Source organism: Moschus berezovskii, chromosome 8 (assembly GCF_049115385.1).
Source record: "Moschus berezovskii isolate FMDL1 chromosome 8, NW_MosBer_1.0, whole genome shotgun sequence".
NCBI lineage: Eukaryota > Metazoa > Chordata > Mammalia > Artiodactyla > Moschidae > Moschus > Moschus berezovskii.
Window position 1 is genome coordinate 61,185,418 of NC_142467.1, and position 23,668 is coordinate 61,209,085.

A 23,668-nucleotide genomic window follows, 5' to 3' on the forward strand; every position below is an offset into this window, starting at 1 on the left:
AGCCATTACACACACCTGGGAAACACAATCCAAGCATCACAAACTCAAACTGCTGTACTCACTCACATAGTGGTCACACCTATCAATTCCCTTAGTACACTGCCACACTGGCCACAGTCTGGGACTTTGGTGGGGAAACCACCTCCAATTTCTCATCAGGTACAACTCAACTAGTACATAGTTACTCGCCCCATTTCCTGCTACTCTCACAAGGTTGAGAACACAGAGCGCCTCCTACCCAACAATGATATACTCTGTTACAACAGGGTCCCAGAACCTTCAACACAAGCTCCTTTAAGACCATGGCACATCAGTCTCTCCATTGCTTCATTTCTCATATAGAAATGGAGGCATCAGCTCCAGAGCCCTCTCTATTACAAATCTGTATCAGGAAAGAAGGCTGGCTCCAGATCAAAAAATCCAGTCTCCAACCCCCAGACACCATTTCCTAGTGGTACATGTGTATTAGGAACAAGGCCAAGATCCTTCAACACACCCTTACAGGCCACTACCGTGGTTCCAGTTGTAGGGCTAGCTAGGCTGGAGCCCTCATTTCCTCCAGTTAAGGCCTGGGCCCTCCCAGGGGCTTCCAGTAATCCCTTGGAGCCAGGGAATGCCTCCTAAATGTTCCACCAGGAAAGACTTCAAACATTCTCTTGTCTGGCTGTGTAACAACTAATCTCTCAACCTCTGTGCCTGGATCCCAAATCTTGCCAATTGATCCAAGATTCCAATACCTGCTCCCCTTCCAAAGCAGGTATTTCCCTTCCTCCTGCACGCATGCACATACACACACAGGCACTCTTTATAAGACAGCTGCAAAACCACTAGGTAGCCTGTGACCTAGGACGGGGGAAAGCAAGGATCCTGGGCTGTGGGCAATGCTACAATTACCGCTCATCCCTTATTCTCATCCCTCAGGTAGGATGGAGAAATGGTTGCGGGGGAGGTCTGGCCTCCTTCCACATCATCCCCACTCCCAGGTGGCTGGAGGCTGCTCTTCCCAGCGTTCCATTCCAGGCTTTTATTCACTAGAAAGTGTAGCTGGACCCCTCGTTTGTCCCCCAAAAGAAACACAGACCCTGTATAGGGACACACAGGCTGGCTAGGCATGTTCATCTAAATTCCTACCTGTTTTTTGGGTAAATTTTTGCAGGCCTTGCCCAAAGGCATAGGCACAGGTAAGGCATAGGCCTCCAAGGGGCCCAGACAACATGCCCCAAGTCCCTGGGTTTCCTGGGAGATGGTCCTGCCTAAAATCCTCTGGCTTGTATAGGAGTCCAGCAAAGATGTGCAACTACCTAGGCCAACTTCCCTGAATTCAGGAGCATTCGCAGGCAGCCCCAACCCTTTAATATGTTAAGGCCAATTTTCCACAAAGCATTGCTATGGGCCAGGTTGGGTCAAGTGCCCATTTTCTAGATGAGAAAACCAAACAAAAGAAAGAGAAATTTGTTGCCCAAGAATATACAACTGAAAAGTCATGGGCCTGTGATTCAAATCTGGATTTGACTTCTGTTCCTCAAAGGCTACACAGTTTAGGCTCACACCCATATGCATAAACACTAAGGAATGTCCATGCTCACAATTCTCTCACACTCTCACAAGTTCCTACACACATGGGCAGCCCCCTCCCGCACAAACACACACAAGCAAGCCTACACTCTCCCACGCCTGGGGCCTGTCAGCCACATTCTCCATGGCTCCCTCCCTCCAACAGGGACAGAGGCAGGCAGCGAGTCCACATTCCCAGGTTTCTGCCCTGACCCTGCTGCCCCCCCTTCCCCACTCAGAGCACACATTCCTCCTGCTACAGCCAGATAACCAGCCCCAGGGGGAGGCCTGGGAGAAAGCAAGGCATTCCGGGGGCCAGACTGCTGGCCCTACTCCGGGCTGCTTAAGCCAGTTCTATTCCCTGGATCTAGCATGGTAGGAAGTCAGAAGCTTTCCCTGCAGATAGCCCCCATCCTTTCAGCCACACCAGACCCAAGGCTTCCCTCCTTATTCCAGGGCTGAGAGCTGGAAGCTGTGAAGCTGAGAGCTTCACACTCCAGGAGGACTCCAAAGGTCTCCCAACTCACCCTTTGGATGCAAAATCCCTTATACAGTTAGTAACTAAAAGCAGGACCTAGGGAGCCCCCAGGACTCCTCTACCACTCTTAAGAGTCTCACAATAGGTAAAAGCATAGGTTCCATGCACCAAGAGCCCCGAGGCAGTTTTCCCCATCTGGGGGTAGTAGCAGTTAAATTCTCACAGCTCTGCCTGGGGTGCAGCCACTTGGCGGGCTCAGCAAATCTGGAGATATTTGCATACCCAGATGGCCAAGCCTGGAATTTCAAAGAATTCCCCAAGAAGAGGCAGCTGGCTTCTGGGTAGTGGCCCTGGAGGCTCACAGCTGTTGGGCTGGAAGACTGGGGAGTCTACGGCCCCCAAACACAAGACTGAAAAGGACAAGGGAATAACATTTCCCAGGTCTTATTACCACTCCCAGATCTGTTCCTCCTGTCTTCAGCCTCCATCCCTCAGGTATGAAGTCATGTCTTGGTTGCCCAGAGTAGGTAGATAGGCAAGACTAGTTACAGGGACTGCCTAATCTTTGGGGAAAGGTTAACGGTAGGCACCAGGCAGAGAAGTACTGGAAACATGGGGTCCCTTTGTTCACATGAAGTAACAGACAGGTCTTTGTGCCCATGCAACCTAAAGCTAGGTGGCAAAGGCCCTGGCCTGGTCCCTACAAACCTGTCCACACACATGCACATGCTATTATACCAATGCTGAGGGGAAAAGGTGGCTTGATACTTCTGGCGGACCTTGGGCTAGAATACTAACCTGTTTTCTTACTGTGATTAAGGTTATGATGGAGCGTAACTGAGCTAGGCACCGGGCCACCCAGTTATGGATAATCTGTAAACAAAGCCAAGCCCAAACAGGGCTCCCCAGTCCAACAAAAGCCCCTCCCAGGTTCTGTCCAAGCAGATTTACTGACCACCCACTTCATGACTGTTACAGCTATAGGTCACCACTGCCCTCTTCTGGCAACTCAGGTACTAGCATCCACTCAGACACAGCTCACTCTCTACCCAAGCAAAAGCCCCTTTCAGTCACCTCCTCCATCTGAGGGCAAAGAAACTTAAACCTACCCAATTGTTAGTTAAAGTCAGAGGGTGGCAGGGGACAGGATAAGCAGGGAAGAACCCAGGGACAGTGTTAAGAGGAGAAATCACAAAGGAATTCTGCCAAATTCTTCCCCAAATTTACACCCAAAACTTGAAGTATCCTTTCTATCCAGCTTAGAAGTTAAAAACAGTACCCACCCCATAACCATTTACAAGGCACTAGAACCTCCCCCTTACTCTTTGTCTTATGCTCTTCGTCCCCTCCAAAGAAGGGCCAGGCTTACATGACCCAGAGCCATTCTTTGAGAAAGCTCAACTTCTCTGGCAGGTCTCAGAAAGCCTTTGTTCCCCTGGTTCCTTCTGTTACACTGCAGCAGGTTAACTGAAAAGTCCTGGGCACCTCTGAAATGCCAGCTCCCAACTTTTACTTCAACACCCTGCAAGCAGTCACACCTTTCAAAGACAGCAGAGATGTAGAATGTAGGTAGAGGGGACACTACCCAGAAGAACCAGTATTGCCCCTCAGTTAGCTGGAGGAAGATCCCATGCCCCTGCTGTCAGGGAGTTAACCTAGATTTGCTGAGTCAAGCATGGAACATCTCTCACTCCTGAGCTGGCTCTGGAGCCCAATTGTCAGGTTGTATTTATGTACTGTTTCTAGAAACCTCCAAGTCAGATGGTCTAAGCAGCAGCAGCCGTGGAGCTTTCAAAGCTACCTTCATTTCTATGGAAAATCAAGGGTGAAAAAGCTGGCCAAACCCTCCCTACTTGTAACTTTTGTTTTCTAAGAGGCCCTACAATTTATGGTAGGGGAGTATCCTTTAAGAGTCTAGATTCGTAAGTATTTCTGAAGAAATTCAAATAGGAGAACAAGTGGCTCAGGGCAAGAAGTGAGGTGCCTGGGAAAATGGCTGCTGCCTCCACTCATATCCCTGGAGAAGTCTGAAAAGGAACACAGCACACTGACTGAGACGGGCACTGCTCTTCTTTGGACATCAGTCACCGGAGGCCTGACCTGGGCACTTGGTAACTTTTTTCTTCACTTTTCCAAAAGTGATCAACCATTTGTTTTCAGTGTGCAGTCAGGTTATCAGGAACCCCAGCCCTGGAAAAGGCCATTCTACTAACAACTCACACTGGAGGTTATAAACAAACCCCCATGCAGTGGAAAACTACAAGTTCTTAAACTGTTATTCTGGTGACAAGACGTTCATATCGTTCTTCATCTGATGAGAGGCAGTTTGAAGGCAGACATCTCAAGTTTGCTCTGGTTAAGATGCAGCTCCACCCAAAATTCAGAGATGAAAAGTAATCACTTGTCACAGAAATGTCCGACTCCACCTCCTCTTTAACCAGCCCAGGAACAGGCACTGAGAAAGGACAAAGCTGGCTGGTGACTGTGTTACACTGAAGCCAAAGTTGTATAGTCAGTCTCAATCTTTGAGTTTTTCCACTTATATTGATTAGGGTAAAATATGGCAACAAAAAGTGATCCCATGGCCAGTTTTCATTATTTATAAGCCCATCCCAGGAACTGGCCTGGAAATACTCAGAGGGGCCTCAACAGCAACCACTTATATTAGCTGGGGGCTTCCCCTGTGGCTCAGCTGGTAAAGAATCCACCTGTAATGCGGGAGACCTGGGTTCAATCCCTGGATTGGGAAGATCGAGAAGGCTGGGGGTTAGGTTAGGAAAAGCTGGGGCTAAGGTTAGGAAAAGGTTTTTAAGGAAGGCTTTTGTTTGGTACTGAGAACTCAGAGCCACTTTTCATCTAAGCGCACACAAAAGTAATAAGGAAATAGGGAACAGGCTCTAGGAGTGTCCCAAAGCAAGTCTATTTCTCTTCTTGGGTGCATATGAATTAATGTTCTGATAGACTGCTACTTTCATAGTTATTCTCATATTAAAAATCTGCTTTCTCCATACTTCTCCAGGCTGCTGGCCCAGCCAGGATCCTGAGTGGCTTTTTAGCACGTTCAAAGTTCTATGTTTGGGAGCTACCACGTGACAAACTCTGACTGGATGAAGGGTGGACTGGTCTTGGGTACCTCCCAACTTCATGCGGCTCTATCTTATAATGAAGATGTTTTAGACTAAAAGAAGAAATGGGTTGGAAAAAACTTTTGAAATGCTAATATAGTATGTTTTATATAGTGATTATAACAGTTCCCCTGGATTTACAAATCTATTATTAACGTAAGAGAAAAAGCTTTATGTGACTATTATGTCAAATCAGCATTTGTGTTTTGCATCATTAAATTAAAAAAAAAAATCTGCTTTCTCTTATATAACACTGGAATAACCCATCACTTAAAGACTGTTTCACAAAAGGAATCAAAAGGAGACGGGTTCCTAACATGACTGACAATTTTCTGCAGGGGTAACAAAGAGGCTGTTCCTAAGTAGGAAGGAAAGAAAGATGTGTTCATAATTCAGAAGACCTAGGAACTAAGGAAAGTTCTTCCACTAAAACCTACGCCCTGGATTTGTTAAGGGGTATGGTACAGCATATGAGACAAGGCCAGTTTCACTTTAACTGCAGTCAAGGAGTGGTTTATAGGCTTTCCAACTGTAGTTTAGAAATAATTCACTTCTTCTCACAATAGGGCTCAAAATAACTTGTTGAGGCAAAGACGAATGATTGGAAAAGTGGAATACTATAGTTGCTGGAAGCAGAAAAGGAATACTTCATTTGCTAAGTTACTGCAGAGAACATGGACCTCTCTTTGACAACCATATCCTTCTCTCTTATAGACCTCCCTGCCACTCCCCTACCCAACAGTCCTCTTTCCACATCTTTATATCACCCAAAATGTAGAAACTAGCGGACAATGGCCAATGGCCAGTAACAGAGTATGTGAGTATCTGAAATCATGTAGTTTTACTGAAAGAGACTGCTTCAACCATAACTTGATCGAGTGCTCCATGTTGTTGAGAGGCAAAGCAATTAACATATACATACCATTATATAAAAAAACAGATAACCAACAAGGACCTATTATACAGCACGGGGAACTATACTCAATATTTTATAATAACCTATAAGGGAAAAGAATCTGAAAATATAAATATATATATATACGACTAAATCACTTTGCTGTGTACCTGAAACTAACACAACATTGTAAACCAACTATATTTCAATTAAAAAAAAAAAAAGCAAAGCAACCCATACACTTGACATTCCCTTATAACCAATGCCTCACACCAAGATAATCAAATCTACTGCAAACAAGCTTTTGTGATAAAACTAGAGACAGTTCTATAAAAAGCAATGTGATCCCAGATGAGACCCATCCCAAATGACACACTTTTTTTGTGAGTGGGGAAGATGGCCTCCCTCACTGAGCCTTCATTCTGGCCAAGGAATATACAACCGAACTTGACAATATATGTTCCAACCTCAAATGAGCAAGATCAATTGCATTCAAAGGCCTAATGTTTCATTCAGCACCTGAACACCAGGACAGTGACTTTTACCTTAGCACTTGACTTAAAACACTCTTGTAAAAATATCTATGTTATGGCCTAAAAAATGGTAATAAGCTGGCTGGTCTCTAAGATGACCACAGAATGAGGCTTTCAGGATCTGCGCAACTAATCCATGGTCAACAGTCAAAAACTGAATTCCCACTTACCCATGATACTGAGAATGAGGGTAATTCTAGGTTAGAGCTCAATTCTAACTCCTTACCCACAACTATTAACAATCAAACCTTCTTTGCAAAGTCAAGGATACTAGAAATACTAATAAGTAGCCAGCAGCTAAAATGCAGCACTTTAAAAGGTTTGGTGTATCACACTTTAGTTCTGAGATATAGTGACACTGAGAGATAAGACAACTTAAACAAGTTTAAAACCAAAAGCAGTGGACATTTATTCCTCAATTTTTGTGCAAGAGTGTAAAGATGCATTTGAAAGAACCTGACGGCTAGAGAGCATCAGCCATGGCTTTCAGGCTAGCCTGGTTTACAATTAGATTAGAAGTAGGGGGGAAAACGGTAACTTGCCTAGTTCACACGAACGATGTTTCTGGCAAACACAGTTGTTTACAAGTTTCAAACTACATTTTACTAGCGTCAAGGGAAGACTTCAAAAAGCCACATACAGTACAATTTAAAATTGGATGAACATCCTGCAATGTTAGTGCAAAGTAATTATGTAGACTCTCCAATACAAGATTGTGCTCACGTTTCCCAGGTTTGGTCAATGTTGCTCTTTTACAATCACAATCACAGAAGCTTAACTTACCAAACAGCAAAGCCTTTGTTTTATGTCCTATGTACCAAAGGAATGTCACAAGGTTTTGGTGAAATGCAGCTTAACTTCAATAATAAAGCAAATTTCTTATGTAACAGTCATGTTCCTGGAATACTGCACATACGTTTCATGGAAATTCTTTTAAGCTTATGTGTTTATCTTGTTCAATAAAATTACTTTCAAGATATACTTTTTACTATGTAAACTGGAACTGTTTCATGATTTTGAAGTGCAACCAAAATAAGTGAAAACATTTCAGGGGTACGAGAAAATCCACCACTAATCTCAGCTAGACAAAGTTCTTAAAATCAAAAAGCCTATTCACACAAATTATATGTAATGACTGTAGTAATCAGTTTATTACACAGATTAATCATTCTTGAACGTACAAGCTCCAGAGGAGCAACTGGGTCTTTAAATATACACAAGTATTTCCATCAAATGAATTTTCACCCTTACATCCAGATAGACCTAAGCAGTTAAAAACATAAGAAAAATAAGAGCTATTAGCTATGTATTAACTGAGAAATCACATACAAACCAAAGAATATGGAAGAGAGAAAGAGGGGCTGAAAGATGAAGGTTGAAGGGTGGGGAGATGTAAAAGAGTTGGGAGCAAAGCCCATCACACGTTACTTACTAATAGCTCCAATCCATTTAAATGTTGACCAGTTAAACTTAGACCTTAAAATACAGGATGTGGGTAGAGTTTAATCTGGTTGGTCATAACTTTCACCTAAGATGTAAGTCCTTCGGAATAAAAGGGATACAGAAACAGCTTCATGTTTTTCACCGTGCTTTTCATAACTGTTTTGAGTTTAATAGAATTTCACTTAAAAAAACAATCTCCTACAGGTCAGTGGAGCTTTTCTTCCCCATCCAAGAACACACCATACCCACCACCCCTCACCTTGCCGTTATCCAAATTTAAGTCAATAAGGAAAGCTTTTAGTCTCACACCTAGGTTATGCCTGGAGAACTGGCTTGTCACACACACACTTCTCTGCTAGGAGGCAATGTTGGTACAGAAGTACAGTATTTCTAGCTTGTTGTTCCAAGTATGTACAACACGCAGCACTGCTGTATCAGGTAAACATGTGCACAGGGGAAGATGAGGCGTGGGCTCATAGAAAGCAGTCAAATGGAAATCAAAAGGACTTGCTCTGTCAGAGTTCCCCTATCTTTATTTGTAGAGGTTATCCAATAATTTCTTTAATTACATCGCATACTTCTGAGTCCATTCCCGAGCTATTCTGTTGTACCTGTACACACAAAGAGAAGCTTGGCTTAACATAGGTGAGGAGTCAATCAGAAAGCAAGAGTTCATTCATTATTCCATCTAGTAACTTGAGGGGAAGAACTTATATAAGAACTTCAAGTGAAGCCATCTTTCTACTCCAAATTTCTAATAAATGTTAGAAATATCCTATAGACACTATATAGGATTCTAATTAAATTTCAGCATTTGCTGGCATATCTTCAGTCTCTACTTCATTGACCTATTTCTGAGATGATTTTCAACCCTTGTTTTACTTATCTGGAGTTCTTTAAACAATATAATTCTATACTATATGGTTCCTGAAATCACATAAAAATGATCAAATTGACATAATACTTTTCCTGCATCAATAAAACAACCAGTTCTGGCAGAACTTATTTTAACAATTTGGTTGCTAAAATGAATGGGTTTATTGCTTCAGAAGAACATTCCAGCAGTAAAAAAAGCAGGCCAAAGGATCTTTAATTCTTACAGATACTATGTAGATTCAGATACAGAAAAAAAACTAAGACCCAACTGCTGTTAGAATACCCCATTCTCATTGCAGCTCCTTTTAAAAATATCTTATCTATATGCCTCTCAAACCAATAATTCAAAGAACTGTTTAATCTTTTATATTTTAACTTTTGAAAATGAATCATTTTCTCCCATCTATCTCCTTCACAATCTTATTGAATAATATGCAAAACAAACAAAAGATTACAACATTTCATTCACTGTATCTTTTGATACCCTGACCACTTTTCAATAATTCATAATACAATTCCAAAAAGTGCAAATTCTGCAAGTTTTATTTTAAAGGAAATTTTGGGCTTTTGGGTCTTGTAGCATTTATTTACTTTCTTTTTTAGATTATTCCAAATGGTAGAACATCAATTCTCTTTCACATTAATTTATAAATACCTACCTAAGACAACTGGGCTCTTGATGCAAAATCTTTACATTTCAAAAACCAAGAAGAAGACATAAAGCTGTTGGAAAATATACTGCAGAAAAGTTCTTCTAGACAGTAGGAATCATACAAAACAGAGATAAAATCATCTACTTATAATGATACTTGATGCAAATACTGCTCTTTCCTGTCCCCAACTGAGTATATTAGGACTTCGTTTTAAGTGTCTGGCCCATACTCAGACCTTAGACACAAACATCTCCACCCTATCAGACACTCCTCTGTCTGGAGACCATACTTACTTTTCTCTATCTGTTTTGTAGATCCGAGCAATCTCAGGCACTAAAGGATCATCTGGATTGGGATCACACAACAGAGAACAGATGGACAAAAGTACTAGAATGAAAAAAACATATAAATTAGTAGAGGATAAAAGCAAAAAGGTTGAAAGAAATATGAGATGCCAACACAAGAGAAAACTCTAAGACCCTATTTACTGTAGTGTCTAGCAGGTTTGTAAGCTCTACCTAAGTTTACAGTAACAGTAATTAACAAAGATTCTAAGACTTCTCTAAGCTTGAACCAGTAAGGAAGCTGGCCCAGGCTGGTGAACTGTCTTGCCCCATTTCCCTGGTTAGTGAGTAATCAGAGTGGAATTATTAATAGAATACAGGTCTTTCAAATCCTAGACCAATAAGACTTCCCCCAGCTTATAAATTTCAATTTTTAGAAGCCCATGTTCAGGGATAAATGGCTTTCAAAATTCTAAAGACAACCACACTACTGAATGCTCTTAGTAAGAAATGATGACTATGAAATCCAACAATTATTGCTTTCTTGATGGTAGGTACCATATTCAGATGCAATACAACTTGTTTCATTTTTAGTTGAAAACAATTTAGTTTAAAACACAGAGGCCAGTACTTGTCCCCAAATGGGGTTGGCCACACTTATTACAGATGATATGACATATCTCAAACAAAAGTCTCAAATTATCTTCAGTAACGATTTAAAATCTCATCTCAGTCATTTCCTCAACGACAACCTGAAATGTGGCAGACAAATCTCAAAGGTACAATTTCCTCTGTTTAAATTTGCTAACTTACATATTTCTTTATTGAAGGCAAAGAGGAGGCCAAAGCCACTAATTATATTAAATCCAGTAGCTTCTGACATACCAAAATAAATTCCAATCCTCCTATTCTGATGTTAACAGAACTCAGCTATCTTATTTCTCTCTAATGTTCTGTAGCAAGAGACAATAATTCAGAGCCCACTGTACTCCCAAAACATCAATTCAGCAGGAAAAGGAATTTATTCATTTTCCCATCAAATCTATCCTACAGAGATCAAGGGCTTCTGAGAGATGAAGAAAGTTTACATGCCCTTTATCATTCAGTTGTTAACAAAAAAGCTATTTCCTTGCCTTAAGAGTATATGGAAAATAAAAAAAATCAGGAAAGATGTTTTCTGACTCTTCATTCCTGTTGCCCACAATTCTGGCAGATGGCATTCCCAAAACATCTTCTCTTCCCATTGTCAGGTGTATCACCTGATGCCCTCTTCAAGCACAGAACATTCTAACAGCAATTAGGAAAGATTTCATGTATTTCCTGGAAAGGACAACAGGGAGTCATAGATTTTTGATTGTTCATGAAATTACTGACTACAGAAGAAACTTGTCTGACCTATCAAGCTGGCAAGAATACAACTGACTCTTCACCTAAAATTAGATACACTACCAAATTAATATAAGTTCCCTTTACTTAAAGTCCAACTATTTAAAACAGGCAACTTTAAAGAGATAATTTTTAAATTATAGTTTATTTACAGTGTTGTGTTAGTTTCAGGTATACAGCAAAGTGATTCAGTTATACATATACATTCGTTTTCAGATCCTTTCGTATTATAGGTTATTACAAAATACTGAATATAGTTTCCTGTGCTATACAGTAGGTCCTTGTTTATTTTATATATACAGTAGTGTGTATAACTATTAATCCCAAACTCCTACAGATTTATCCCTCCCCATCCCCCTTTCCCTGTCAACCATACATCTGTTTTCTCGGTCTGTGAATCTGTTTGTTTTGTAAATAAGTTCATTTGCATCACTTTAAAAAGATAAGCTTTAAGTAAATAACTTGCCTCACTTTCTTTCCAGGAAAGGAAGGTAGGATGGTGATTATCTGGATCTAGTGAAAGGATTTTTAGTACACTACTTAGTTCCTTTAATTTGTAGAAAATTGCTTTTGACTTATAATATACTCTACTTTCTTTCTCTATAAAGAGAGTAACTTCTATTTCTACAGCTTGTAGAGACTCTTTACTGAAATAACTGAATTTTCACTTATATATATATTCATCAGTACATAACCATTTTCATTAGTGTCATAACTCAGTTACTTCCAATTCTAAAACCATATAATCAAGTAGCTTTACAATACAATTAACCTGCTTCAAGTTTTCTGTATATTTAGGTCCCTTACCTATATACTCAAAGAGGAAGGCATTTTGGGTCTAGATTATTGCCCTTAAAAACAGAATATGTTAAAGAATAATTATACATAGAATTTGGGTCTTTCACAGAAATGCTTGCCCATACTTCAATTTACAAAAGTCTTTAAAACACTATAACCTAGGTATGCTGATAAAACCAAATTCAACAAAACGGTACTGTAGTTATTTTAAAAGATAGCTACCCAGACAGAACATATCAAGTCAAATAAATTAACAGCCCTTATGACTTAGAATAATTGAAAAACAAAACAAAAAACACCACCACTAGGCACAGAAGGGAAGAAAAAAAAGCTATGGTAACAATTTCAGCTATCCAGACAGACTCCCCCCTACCACCACCACCCAACCACCCCACCCACACACAGAGTCCCACCTCTCTTGGCCCCATTTATATCTAGATTTATATCTCCACAGTTACTTGGTAAAATAAGAGCAAACAGGTCAGGAAATCACAACAGGCATATGAATACTTTCACAAGCAATGGCTGAATGGCACGGAGGCCTACAAAAACAAAAGGGGCCACTTATCTGTAAAACTATTTCAGTCACAACTTTTAAAAATGTGGTCCTTTGATTTTTTTTGTTCACATTTTTGCCTAGGACTCCAGAAACCTTAATTTAATGCCTCAGAGTTTTTGTGCCTTTAAAAAATTAGTGTGGAAGGGTATACAAGTGTTACCATAATTATAACATGACAAATATCCAATACTTTTTACAACAGTGCCTTTATCCCAGTTATTTGGGTGCTTACAAGGAATCAGTTAACTATGCATTTTTGCTTTTTAATCTCCAGAATAATAGTTTTTATCACCCCTACTCTATAGATGAAAACACTGTGGAATACAGAAGCTAATCCATCTCAAATCTCAACCAATAAGATGTGGAGCTGAGATCCTAACACAGGCAGCTGCATCCAGAATCCATATTCTTTACCATGAAACTATGTTGCCTCCTGTCTAAATGTATGCATTAAAGAAATGATAAAATTTAAGTAGACAGAAAAAAAAAATTCATGTACCAAATTTCAGCCTCAAATACCCAAACTATTTCTAGCTATTTAATATACTTTCTATACAATAGAAGTTTTTATCATTTTATCTCTTTTCTGCTTTTTTCAAACACTGTATTTTCCCATTTTCCACAGTATTTGTAAGGATTAATATTCTTCTGAACACATGTGCCAGAACCCAATGTGTTTTTTCTATTGTTGAACCTACATGTCATTTCTAATTTTCAGAAATAACATTGTTGCAGATGCACAGAGAGATTTTAGCAGTTGTGTTTGTTTTCTTAGTACAAACCAGTGAACCTAGAATTACTGCGTCAAAGGGTGTTAATATTAATGATTAAATCTCTTATCTCTTAATACATTCAGACTAAACAAATCTATCTGCAGCATATAAGCAATCATTCCAATGTACTTCACAAAGTACTTCAATGTACTTTTTCTTTTACAAAGAAAAAATGTTTAGTTTCCTTTTTAAAAGATCTTTATTAATTAAAAAGATGAAGTGAAAGTGTTAGTTGCTCAATCACGTCTGACTCTCTGTGACCCCATGGACTGTATGTAGTTCACCAGGCTCCTCTGTCCGTGGGATTTTCCAGGAAAGAATACTGCAGTGGGTAGCCATTCCCTTCTCCAGGGGATCTTCCTGACCCAGGAACTGAACCTGATTCTCCCACATTATAGGCAGATTCTTTACCATCTGAGCCACTAGTGAAGCCCGAAAAGGTGAAGAATGGGTACTTATTTTCATTTATATCTCCTTGATTATTCTGTTCCTTTCTGTCCATTCATCTATTGGGATCTAGGTTTTTCCTCTTACTGATTTATATATGTTCTTCATATCTGTTAAACATATTAGCCCATTATCATGTGTGTGTGCGTGTGTGTATGTTAGTTGCTCAGCCATGTCGGACTCTTTGCAACTCCACGGACTGTAGTCCGCCAAGCTCCTTTATCCATGGAATTCTCCAGGCAAGAACAACACTGGAGTAGGTTGCCATTCTCTTCTTCAAGGGATCTTCCCAATCCAATCAGCCCATTATCATACTTGTAGCCTATTTCTTGTACTGTACTTTGACAACATTTAATCCTCTTGTGATTTCATTTGAGTATGATGTTGAGAGGTTGTACAATTTCAAATCAACAAGTAAGATAATATTCAGTTCAGGGATATAAAAAAATCTCCAATCTACTCATATAATTCAGTTCAGTTCAGTCGCTCAGTCGTGTCCAACTCTCTGCGACCCCATGAATCACAGCACGCCAGGCCTCCCTGTCCATCACCAACTCCCGCAATTCACTCAAACTCATGTCCACAGAGTCAGCGATGCCATCCAGCCATCTCACTCTCTGTCGTCCCCTTCTCCTCCCACCCCCAACCTTTCCCAGCATCAGAGTCTTTTCCAGTGAGTCAACTCGTTGCATGAGGTGGCCAAAGTATTGCAGTTTCAGCTTTAGCATCAGTCTTTCCAGTGAACACCCAGGATTGATCTCCTTTAGAATGGACTGGTTGGATCTCCTTGCAGTCCAAGGGACTCTCAAGAGTCTTCTCCAGCACCACAGTTCAAAAGCATCAATTCTTCGGCGATCAGCTTTCTTCACAGTCCAACTCTCACATCCATACATGTCCATGGGAAAAACCATAGCCTTGACTAGACGGACCTTGGTTGGCAAAGTAATGTCTCTGCCTTTTAATATACTATCAAGGTTGGTCATAACTTTCCTTCCAAGGAGCAAGCGTCTTTTAATTTCATGGCTGCAGTCAGCATCTGCAGTGATTTTGGAGCCCAAAAAAATAAAGTCTGACACTGTTTCCACTGTTTTTCCATCTATTTCCCATGAAGTGATGGGACCAGATTGCCATGATCTTCGTTTTCTGAATGTTGAGCTTCAAGCCAACCTTTTCACTCTCCTCTTACACTTTCATCAAGAGGCTTTTGAGTTCCTCTTCACTTTCTGCCATAAGGGTAGTGTCATCTGCATATCTGAGGTTATTGATATTTCTCCCGGCAATCTTGATTCCAGCTTGTGCTTCTTCCAGCCCAGCGTTCCTCATGATGTACTCTGCATATAAGTTAAATAAGCAAGGTGACAATATACAGCCTTGACGTACTCCTTTTCCTATTTGGAACCAGTCTGTTGTTCCATGTACAGTTCTGACTGTTGCTTCCTGATCTGCATACAGGTTTCTCAAGAGGCAGGTCAGGTGGTCTGGTTTTCTCTTTCAGAATTTTCCACAGTTTATTGTGATCCACACAGTCAAAGGCTTTGGCATAGTCAATTAATTAGGTCTTATTTAAAAGAACTACTGGATCTTTCATCACGAAGTTAGTAACTAACTTTCTCTACACATTTTCAAACACACACACGTGCATGCAGCAATATACCACAGACTAAGATGCTCACGTAAAAATATACATTAAATTGATTATCTTAGATGATGATTCTGTTCTTGATAGAAACCTAAAGACAAGAACAGGTAAAACCTTAATGTGAATATGAATCTATCTATACTTTGTCCTTAAAGAAACTAATATCTATAATTATAGTACAAACATTCCTCTACAAGGGCTGTTTTTTTCCTATTCCTGAACACTATCTATCCTTTCCATTCATGGATCTAAAAGCTGGAAAGACATTTCTTATCTTCTACTTTAATCATGCTCTTAAAAAAACAGATTCACAAGGGCCATATTCTAATCTATGCCTGAACAGCAAGAACAATGGACAGAGAGCAATCACAGCACCAAGGAATATGTATGCTTAAAAATTCAACTCTCTCTAGTGGGTCTAAACCCCAGATCAAGAATAAGGGGGACTGCTACATTCTTTTTAAAAAGAATTTTGAGAAACCTGTATGCAGGTCAGGAAGCAACAGTTAGAACTGTACACGGAACTACAGACTGGTTCCAAATAGGAAAAGGTGTACGTCAAGGTTGTATATTGTCACCTTGCTTATTTAACTTATATGCAGAGTACATCATGAGGAACGCTGGGCTGGAAGAAGCACAAGCTGGAGTCAAGATTGCTGGGAGAAATATCAATAACCTCAGATATGCAGATGACACTACCCTTATGGCAGAAAGTGAAGAGGAACTCAAAAGCCTCTTGATGAAAGTGAAAGAGGAGAGTGAAAAGGTTGGCTTGAAGCTCAACATTCAGAAAACAAAGATTATGGCATCTGGTCCCATCACTTCATGGGAAATAGATGGAAAAACAGTGGAAACGGTGTCAGACTTTATTTTTTTGGGCTCCAAAATCACTGCAGATGCTGACTGCAGCCATGAAATTAAAAGACGCTTGCTCCTTGGAAGGAAAGTTATGACCAACCTTGATAGTATATTAAAAAGCAGAGACACTACTTTGCCAACCAAGGTCCGTCTGGTCAAGGCAATGGTTTTTCCCATGGTCATGTATGGATGTGAGAGTTGGACTGTGAAGAAAGCTGATCGCCGAAGAATCGATGCTTTTAAACTGTGGTGTTGGAGAAGACTCTTGAGAGTCCCTTGTACTGCAAGGAGATCCAACCAGTCCATTCTAAAGGAGATCAATCCTGGATGTTCATTGGAGGGACTGATGCTAAAGCTGAAACTGCAATACTTTGGCCACCTCATGCGACGAGCTGACTCCCTGGAAAAGACTCTGATGCTGGGAAAGGTTGGGGGCGGGAGGAGAAGGGGACGACGGAGAATGAGATGGCTGGATGGCATCACCGACTCTGTGGACATGAGTTTGAGTGTACTCCGGGAGTTGGTGACGGACAGGGGGGCCTGGCGTGCTGTGATTCATGGGGTCGCAGAGAGTCGGATACGACTGAGCGACTGAACTGAACTGAACTGAACCCTTTCAAGAATAAATAACCTAAAAAAGACACAAACTCAGAAAAAAATAGTAGGCTCTATTTTGACATCAAATATCCATTCCATTACCTTTTGAAATAGTTAGTGCTGGAGACCACTGTGACCGTAGAATATCAAGACAAATGCTGCCATTACTGTTAATATTTGGATGATAAATTCTTGTTGTAAATGCAACCTATCAAAACAAGGAAAACGTCTTATAAACGGTTTCATTAGCATTTTAGAAAGTAGATTAAAAAACAATTTGCATATCCCAGTTACCTTAGGTGGTTTGAAGGGGTAATCTGTTGGGAAATGAATTGTCAAGAAAAATACTCCACTCTGATAGGGACTGTCATTCTGTTGGTAACAAAAAAAAGTTGGCTTAAAATGCGTGAATTACCTAAACTATTTATTCTGAAATTAATCTGAATACTTACTGGCCCCATTATTGTAGCTTGCCAATGGAACACTGAAAAAAGAACAACAAAAAGTCACCATGAAGTAATATCTACAGTATACCTACACCATAACAACGTATTATTCCCCATGTAATCTCAGTTCATTTATAAGAAACATGATGAGTCCTTCGCAGGATGAGGAATCTAAATTAACTTGGAGTCTGAGAAGAGAAAACAAAAATGACTAGCATGGTGTAGCACACTGATAAATAAGGTGCTCAACAAGAAAGTATTTGGGCTAAAAGGTCTTGAAAATTCACGTCAGGGAGACAAAATTCTTGACGAGGTCAAACGAGGTCAAAAGTTCCACTTTTAAACAGGCACTTCCTTACCTCAAAGGGTAAAAAGAACCACAAGGTTCAATTTTTTGATTATATAATTTCCCCAACACAAATATCTATAATATACTCCTTTCATAATACTGGTATAGAGCAGAACAGTAAACTTAAAGTAGATAATACTCAAATTAGGAAATGCTAGTTTTTTCCAGTGAGAAAAAAATTTCCAAGAGTTCTCATGTGTAGATCTTTAGAATTATTGGTACCTCAATAAATAAAGAAAACGTATGCTGAAAATCCCAAGCTTGATTACAAACTCTAGGGATAATCCCAGTAAATCATAAGCTTGTTTAGTAAGGAAATTTTCTTTTCAAACTACAAAAAACGGTGCATGTTCTGTTTCAAAGGTGATGCCACTAAGTACAATACAAAGATCAAAAACCCAGTTTTCACTTCTAAGCAAGCTGTTAAGCACTTAACGTTCACACTGGGATCTGAGCAAACTAAGGGAAGCTGTCAATGGGATTATACATGAGCAACTCAAACCAGCTAACTCTTGATGCAAGGAGGTAATGTGAAGACTAGAAAGCCACACAAAAATCCACTCAGATGTCAGCCCAAACCCTTAAATTCCTTCTGACCATCTGTATGAGAACTGCCCCTATGGTTGGCTTGCTCTTCACTGGGGCCTGAAGCTACAAAGAACAGTCTGTTTACTAGGGATTAAAAATAAAGGATAGGTATTGCTGAGGCTCTCCTTTTTAGATTACTCATCATTAGTACTGAGAAAAATTCCTTTTAACTTCTGCCAACTAATTTTTTTATGGATTAAGTAGCTAAGGAGAAAGTTACTTTGAGTCACTAAGTTCAGTCCTAGTATTTCAACAAAGGTTCTATAAAAGGCCCCATATTAATTAACAAAAAGCATTTGGAGACCTACCATTTTAAATCTTAATTGCATATTCTGCCACACTGGTTACATATAAGAATACCTATCTACTAGAGTCACTGACTTAGGTCTCTCTCTTGGAGCGCATTTAAGTTGCTTCCATGTCTTGGCTATTGTTAAGTAGTGCTGCTGTGAACACTGGGCTGCAAATATCTTTTCAAATTAGTTTTCTCTAGATAAATACCAGGAGTGGGACTGCTGAATCACATGGCAACTCTTTTTAGTTTTTTAAGAAATCTCCATACTGTTCTCCATAGTGGCTACACCAGTTAGATTTCCACCAACAGTGTAGGAGGGTTCCTTTTTCTCCATACCCTCTCCAGAATTTATTATTTGTAGACTTTTTAATGATGGCCATTCTCACCAGTATGAGATAATACCATATTGTAGTTCTGATTTGCATTTCTTTAATAACTAGCTGTATGAGCTATTTGTATATTTTGGAAATTAATTCCTTGTTGGTTGCATTGTTTTGCAAATATATTCTATTCCATAGGTTGTCTTTTTGTTTTGTTTACAGTTTCCTTTGCTATGCAAAAGCTTTTAAGTAATTATAACCCATCTGTCTGTCCATCACTAGGTGATGGGTCCAAAAAATATTGTTGCAATTTGTGCCAGAGTGTTCTACGTTTTCTTCTAGGAATTTTAGAGTATTTGGTCTTACATTTAGATCTCTGAGTTTATTTTTATAAATGGTGTGAAAAAATGTTCTAATTTCATTCATTTACATGTACCTGTTCAGTTTTCCCAGTATCACTTACTTTTCTCCGTTGTATATTCTTGCTCCCTTAGTAGTAGAATTGATCGTAAGTGCATAGGTTTATCTCTGGGCTTGTTACTCTGTTACACTGATCCATATGCTTTTTTCTGTGTATGCAACCACCATACTATTTTTGATTACTGTAGCTTTGTAGTACAGTCTCAAGTCAGGAAGTCTTCTTTCTCAAGATTGTTTTGGCTATTTGAGGTCTTTTGTGTTTCAAAAATTTTAAATTTGTTTTGTTCTAGTTCCATGAAAAATGCCACTGGTTATTCAAAAGAGATTGAACTGAATCTGTAGATTGCCCGGGGCAATATGGTCATTTTAACAATATCTGTTCATGTCATCTTCAATTTCTCTCACCATCATCTTATGGTGTTCAGAGTGTAGGTCTTTTCAGCACAATGTTTTTAATGCTCATTCATGTTGTAGCATGTATCAATATTTCATTCCTGTTAATCATCAAATGATATTCTACTGTATGGATACACCATATTTATCCCTTCATCAGTTGGTGGGTATTTGGGTTGTTTTCACTTTTTGGTTATTATAAATAAAATTTCTATGAATAATCATATATGAGTTTTTATAGGGATATATGTTTTTATTTTTCTTGGACACATACCTAGGAATGAACTCACTGGGTCATATGGTAAACTCTGTGTTTTGCTTTTTGAGGAACTGTCGGACTGTCTTCCAAGCTGGCTGTACCATTTTGCATTCTACCAGCAAAGTATGATGGTTCAAACTTATTATCAACACTTACTATTTGACCTTTTGATTCTAGCCATCTTAGTGGGTGTAAAGTGACATCTCATTATGGTTTTGATATGCATTTCCCTGATAATTAATGATGCCGAACATCTTTCCATGTTCTTACTGCATCTGAATATCTTAGAGAAAAAGCTACTCAGGTTGTCTGTTCATTTTAAAATTGGGTTATTTATCTTTATAATATTGAGATATAAAGACTTTAAAAAATATTTTCGATAAATATGACTTATCAGATATATATGACCTGCAAATTTATTCTCCCATTTTGTATATCTTTTCACTTTCTTAACAGTCTCATTTGCTGTACCTAATTTTTAAATTTTGATGAAGTCTAATTTATCTTTCTTTTTCTTTTATTGCTTATGTTTTAGGGGAGTTTAACTCTCCAGGGTAACCACTTTTCAACCTAAGAAAGGAATGTAGTAGTACCAACTATGGTAGAAGCAAAGGCAAATTACTTTAGCACACTACAGAACTTCAAAAATGAAATCTAATCCCCAGACTTCAAACACTTTTAATTAAAAATCAGTCTCTCTCTCTCAAAAAAAAAATCAGCCTCCCTCAACTCTGAGGAATCTACTTGAAATAAAAACACTCTTTCAAAACTGAATGACCACATTGATGCATATGGATATGATACCATGGAAAGACAAAACTAGAATCAGAAAATCTGAGAATAAGTCTACTTCAAGACTCTCACTAGATTCTTCTCTAAAACAGTTAACAATTTCTCTTTTCCAATCACTTAAAGAATTGTGAGACTTAGATGAAATAATGTGTTTAAGTACTTGGCCTGTTCTGTTTGATATCAAATACTATATATACTCAATAATACTGGACAGATCTAAACATAACATAAATGGGATTTTTCATAGCAAGTACTTAGTCTTATAATTTATAACATCTGTTTTATCTATAAAGCAATCCTTGTACAAGGATTCTTCTTTGATTCCTAAGGATTTAGCAAACCAAAACAACAATCTTAAGAAAAATGAGGAAAAAATTTATTTTACACACAAGTCCATATAACCTCATTTATTTTGTCTTAATCTATACACTTCCCTTACACAAATGCTTCTAAATATACTCCAAGTATATTCCACTTTTCCCCGATTTGCTAAATGTTACATTTTTGTGTGTGAGAATTAGTTACACAACCTGTTCAAATATCCTCCATTTTTAAAAGGCTGAAAGATGGTATTAGGGGGAAAAGCTGTCTTGAGACAAAGTGGAACAAAAGCAAAATTATTATCCAATGTGTATGGTAAGATACAGTAAATTATTTCAAACAGTATTAAGAAGATAAACTGGACATTAAAGGTAAGTTGTAGCTGTCTTCACAAATATGAGTCAATACAAAGAAAGACACAGACCCACGTACACACCGCCCCCCTCAATCATACTTACTATTATCTTACTAAAGAACAATAGCTTGATGTAGACAAAAGCTTGAATATTTTGTCTTAGTTAAATACCCAGAAGGGACAAAGGATAGGTAAGGAAGAGCCAGAACAACTACACAGACAACATCTGGCAGAAGACGTTCAAAATGCAATACAGTACAAAAGATGATGGAATACACATAAAACTGCACCTTTCATGGGCAAATAAAGATAAATTGCATAATTAACTCTTCATACAAATAACCTTAGCAGATATTTATTTATTAGTACCAGAGTTCACCAGAGGCAGACTGTTATGCTGTTTTATGCTTTATTATTCCTTTTAGATACTTACTATCATCTCCAACGGGACCTGCTGAACACTGTGCTGGGGGGTCCCGTGCCAGGTCATTCAATTCCTTTAAGAAGGAGAGAATAAAGAAATGTATTTAACATAAATGTAATTATTATCCATTAATAAAACCATCACTGTTACCAATAATCTGTCTCACCAGTAAAGCTTTTAGTAGTACTTTGTCAAAGTCAGAGAAGAGAAAGGTAGATTAATGAAATCTATGAAATATTTGGGATTCCTGAATATAAATGTATGTTTTTAAAAGTAGATCATTTTTGCTCTGTTTGGAGTTTAATAGGTATTAAATATAAGGAAAGTAAACATGTATCATATACTAAAGAACCACAAAAACTGTTTCTTTGGGTTTTCTTGGGCCACACCATGTGGCAGGATCTTAGTCCCCAGACCAAGTATTGAACCCATGCACCTACACTGGGAGTGTGGACTGCCAGGGAAGTCTCACAAAAACTGTTTTTAAGTAAACACTTTAGTTATTATTTTCCAGTAAAGATCAACAGCTGGTTTTTGTATCTCAAAACCATTAAGTTACACTACAGATAAACGGAGTCATAAATGTTCCAAATTATACAGAACCATCTGACAAGATACTGGTATTTTTTCAGCTCATATCCACTACAAAGCTTCCAAAGGTAGTAGGAAAAACTTTAACAGGGATATATTACAAAGGCTGGTTGGATATAACTCATCATAAAGTCTTGAAATCAGAGATGGAATTACATGTAGTCATGCTCTACAAAAGATGTCCACTTCTTAGCTATTTTAACACAAGAACCCACAAACTTGAGATTTGTTACTGGGTGGGGATGCCTTAAAAACCACAAAGCAGGAAATCATACTATATTCCCTTTCCCTTTGGCTTGGTATGTGAGATAAAAACAAACTCTGAGGAAGGACTAGTTTTAATTATATTTTAAAACTACAACGGTAAAACCTACCATTTGAAAAGTATTTCAAATCTTATTGAGTTATATAAATAAATATTTTAAATTGCAACACACAGATATTTCTGTAAGTTCCTTCTTCTGAGTTAACTTACTCAACCAGTCATTATATCAATTATTTTGTTTTATCCTATCTGTAAGCTTGGAGGACAAAGCATAAAGTATAGAAATAAAGTTCTGTTAAGTTTTTTTTAAGTGCTGGGATTGAGATAAAGATTTAACAATATTTACTTTCTTTCACATCTCAATTTGAGGATTTTGTATTTCTCTACAACAGAGATTCCTTGCCCATCTCAAGGAGAAAAACAAAAAACCTACTGTACAGTTCACACTCCCAAATGTTTGTAATACAGGTCACGATAACTAAGAGAGCTTGCTTGAACTGAAACACAAAAGTTAAGCTACTTCTTTTAACTAACTTCATCTAAGTTGAATATCAGGATTCATCAGGTGGTGATCACTTTTTAATATATCAAACCACTATGTTGTATACAAGACAGTAACACAGTGTGGTAGGTCAATTATACTAACTAACAGTTTTAAGTAAGTGGTAGGGCTGGAATATGTATGTGTGTGCACATGCACGCACTCAGTTGTGTCCTACTCTTTGCAACCACGTGGACTATTAGTCCACCTGGCTCCTCTGTCCATGGAATTTTTCCAGCAAGAACACTGCTGTATGTTATACATGAAAGTTTAACAGAGTAAATCCTAAGAGTTCTCATCCCAAGGAAAAAATTTTTCTCTTCACCTTTTATTTTGTACCTGTGAGATAATGGATGTTCACTAAACTTACCATAATAATTTCATGATATATGTAAGTCAAATCATTATGCT

At 38.6% G+C, this 23,668-nt stretch overlaps 1 protein-coding gene across 1 annotated transcript in view; it reads right to left on the reverse strand.

Moving 5' to 3' along the window:
- Nucleotides 1-7,707: 7,707 nt before the first annotated feature.
- UBE2D2 (ubiquitin conjugating enzyme E2 D2) overlaps nt 7,708-23,668 on the reverse strand; it is a 50,887-nt gene continuing 34,926 nt past the window's right edge. Inside the window, exons 2-7 of the mRNA XM_055431362.2 lie at nt 21,870-21,933; nt 17,351-17,382; nt 17,193-17,270; nt 17,001-17,106; nt 9,851-9,944; nt 7,708-8,639 (exon numbers count right to left, since the gene is read on the reverse strand). Of these exons, the coding sequence (XP_055287337.1) occupies nt 8,594-8,639; nt 9,851-9,944; nt 17,001-17,106; nt 17,193-17,270; nt 17,351-17,382; nt 21,870-21,933 (420 nt within the window). The 3' untranslated portion in view covers nt 7,708-8,593. The remainder of the gene's footprint in view (nt 8,640-9,850; nt 9,945-17,000; nt 17,107-17,192; nt 17,271-17,350; nt 17,383-21,869; nt 21,934-23,668) is intronic.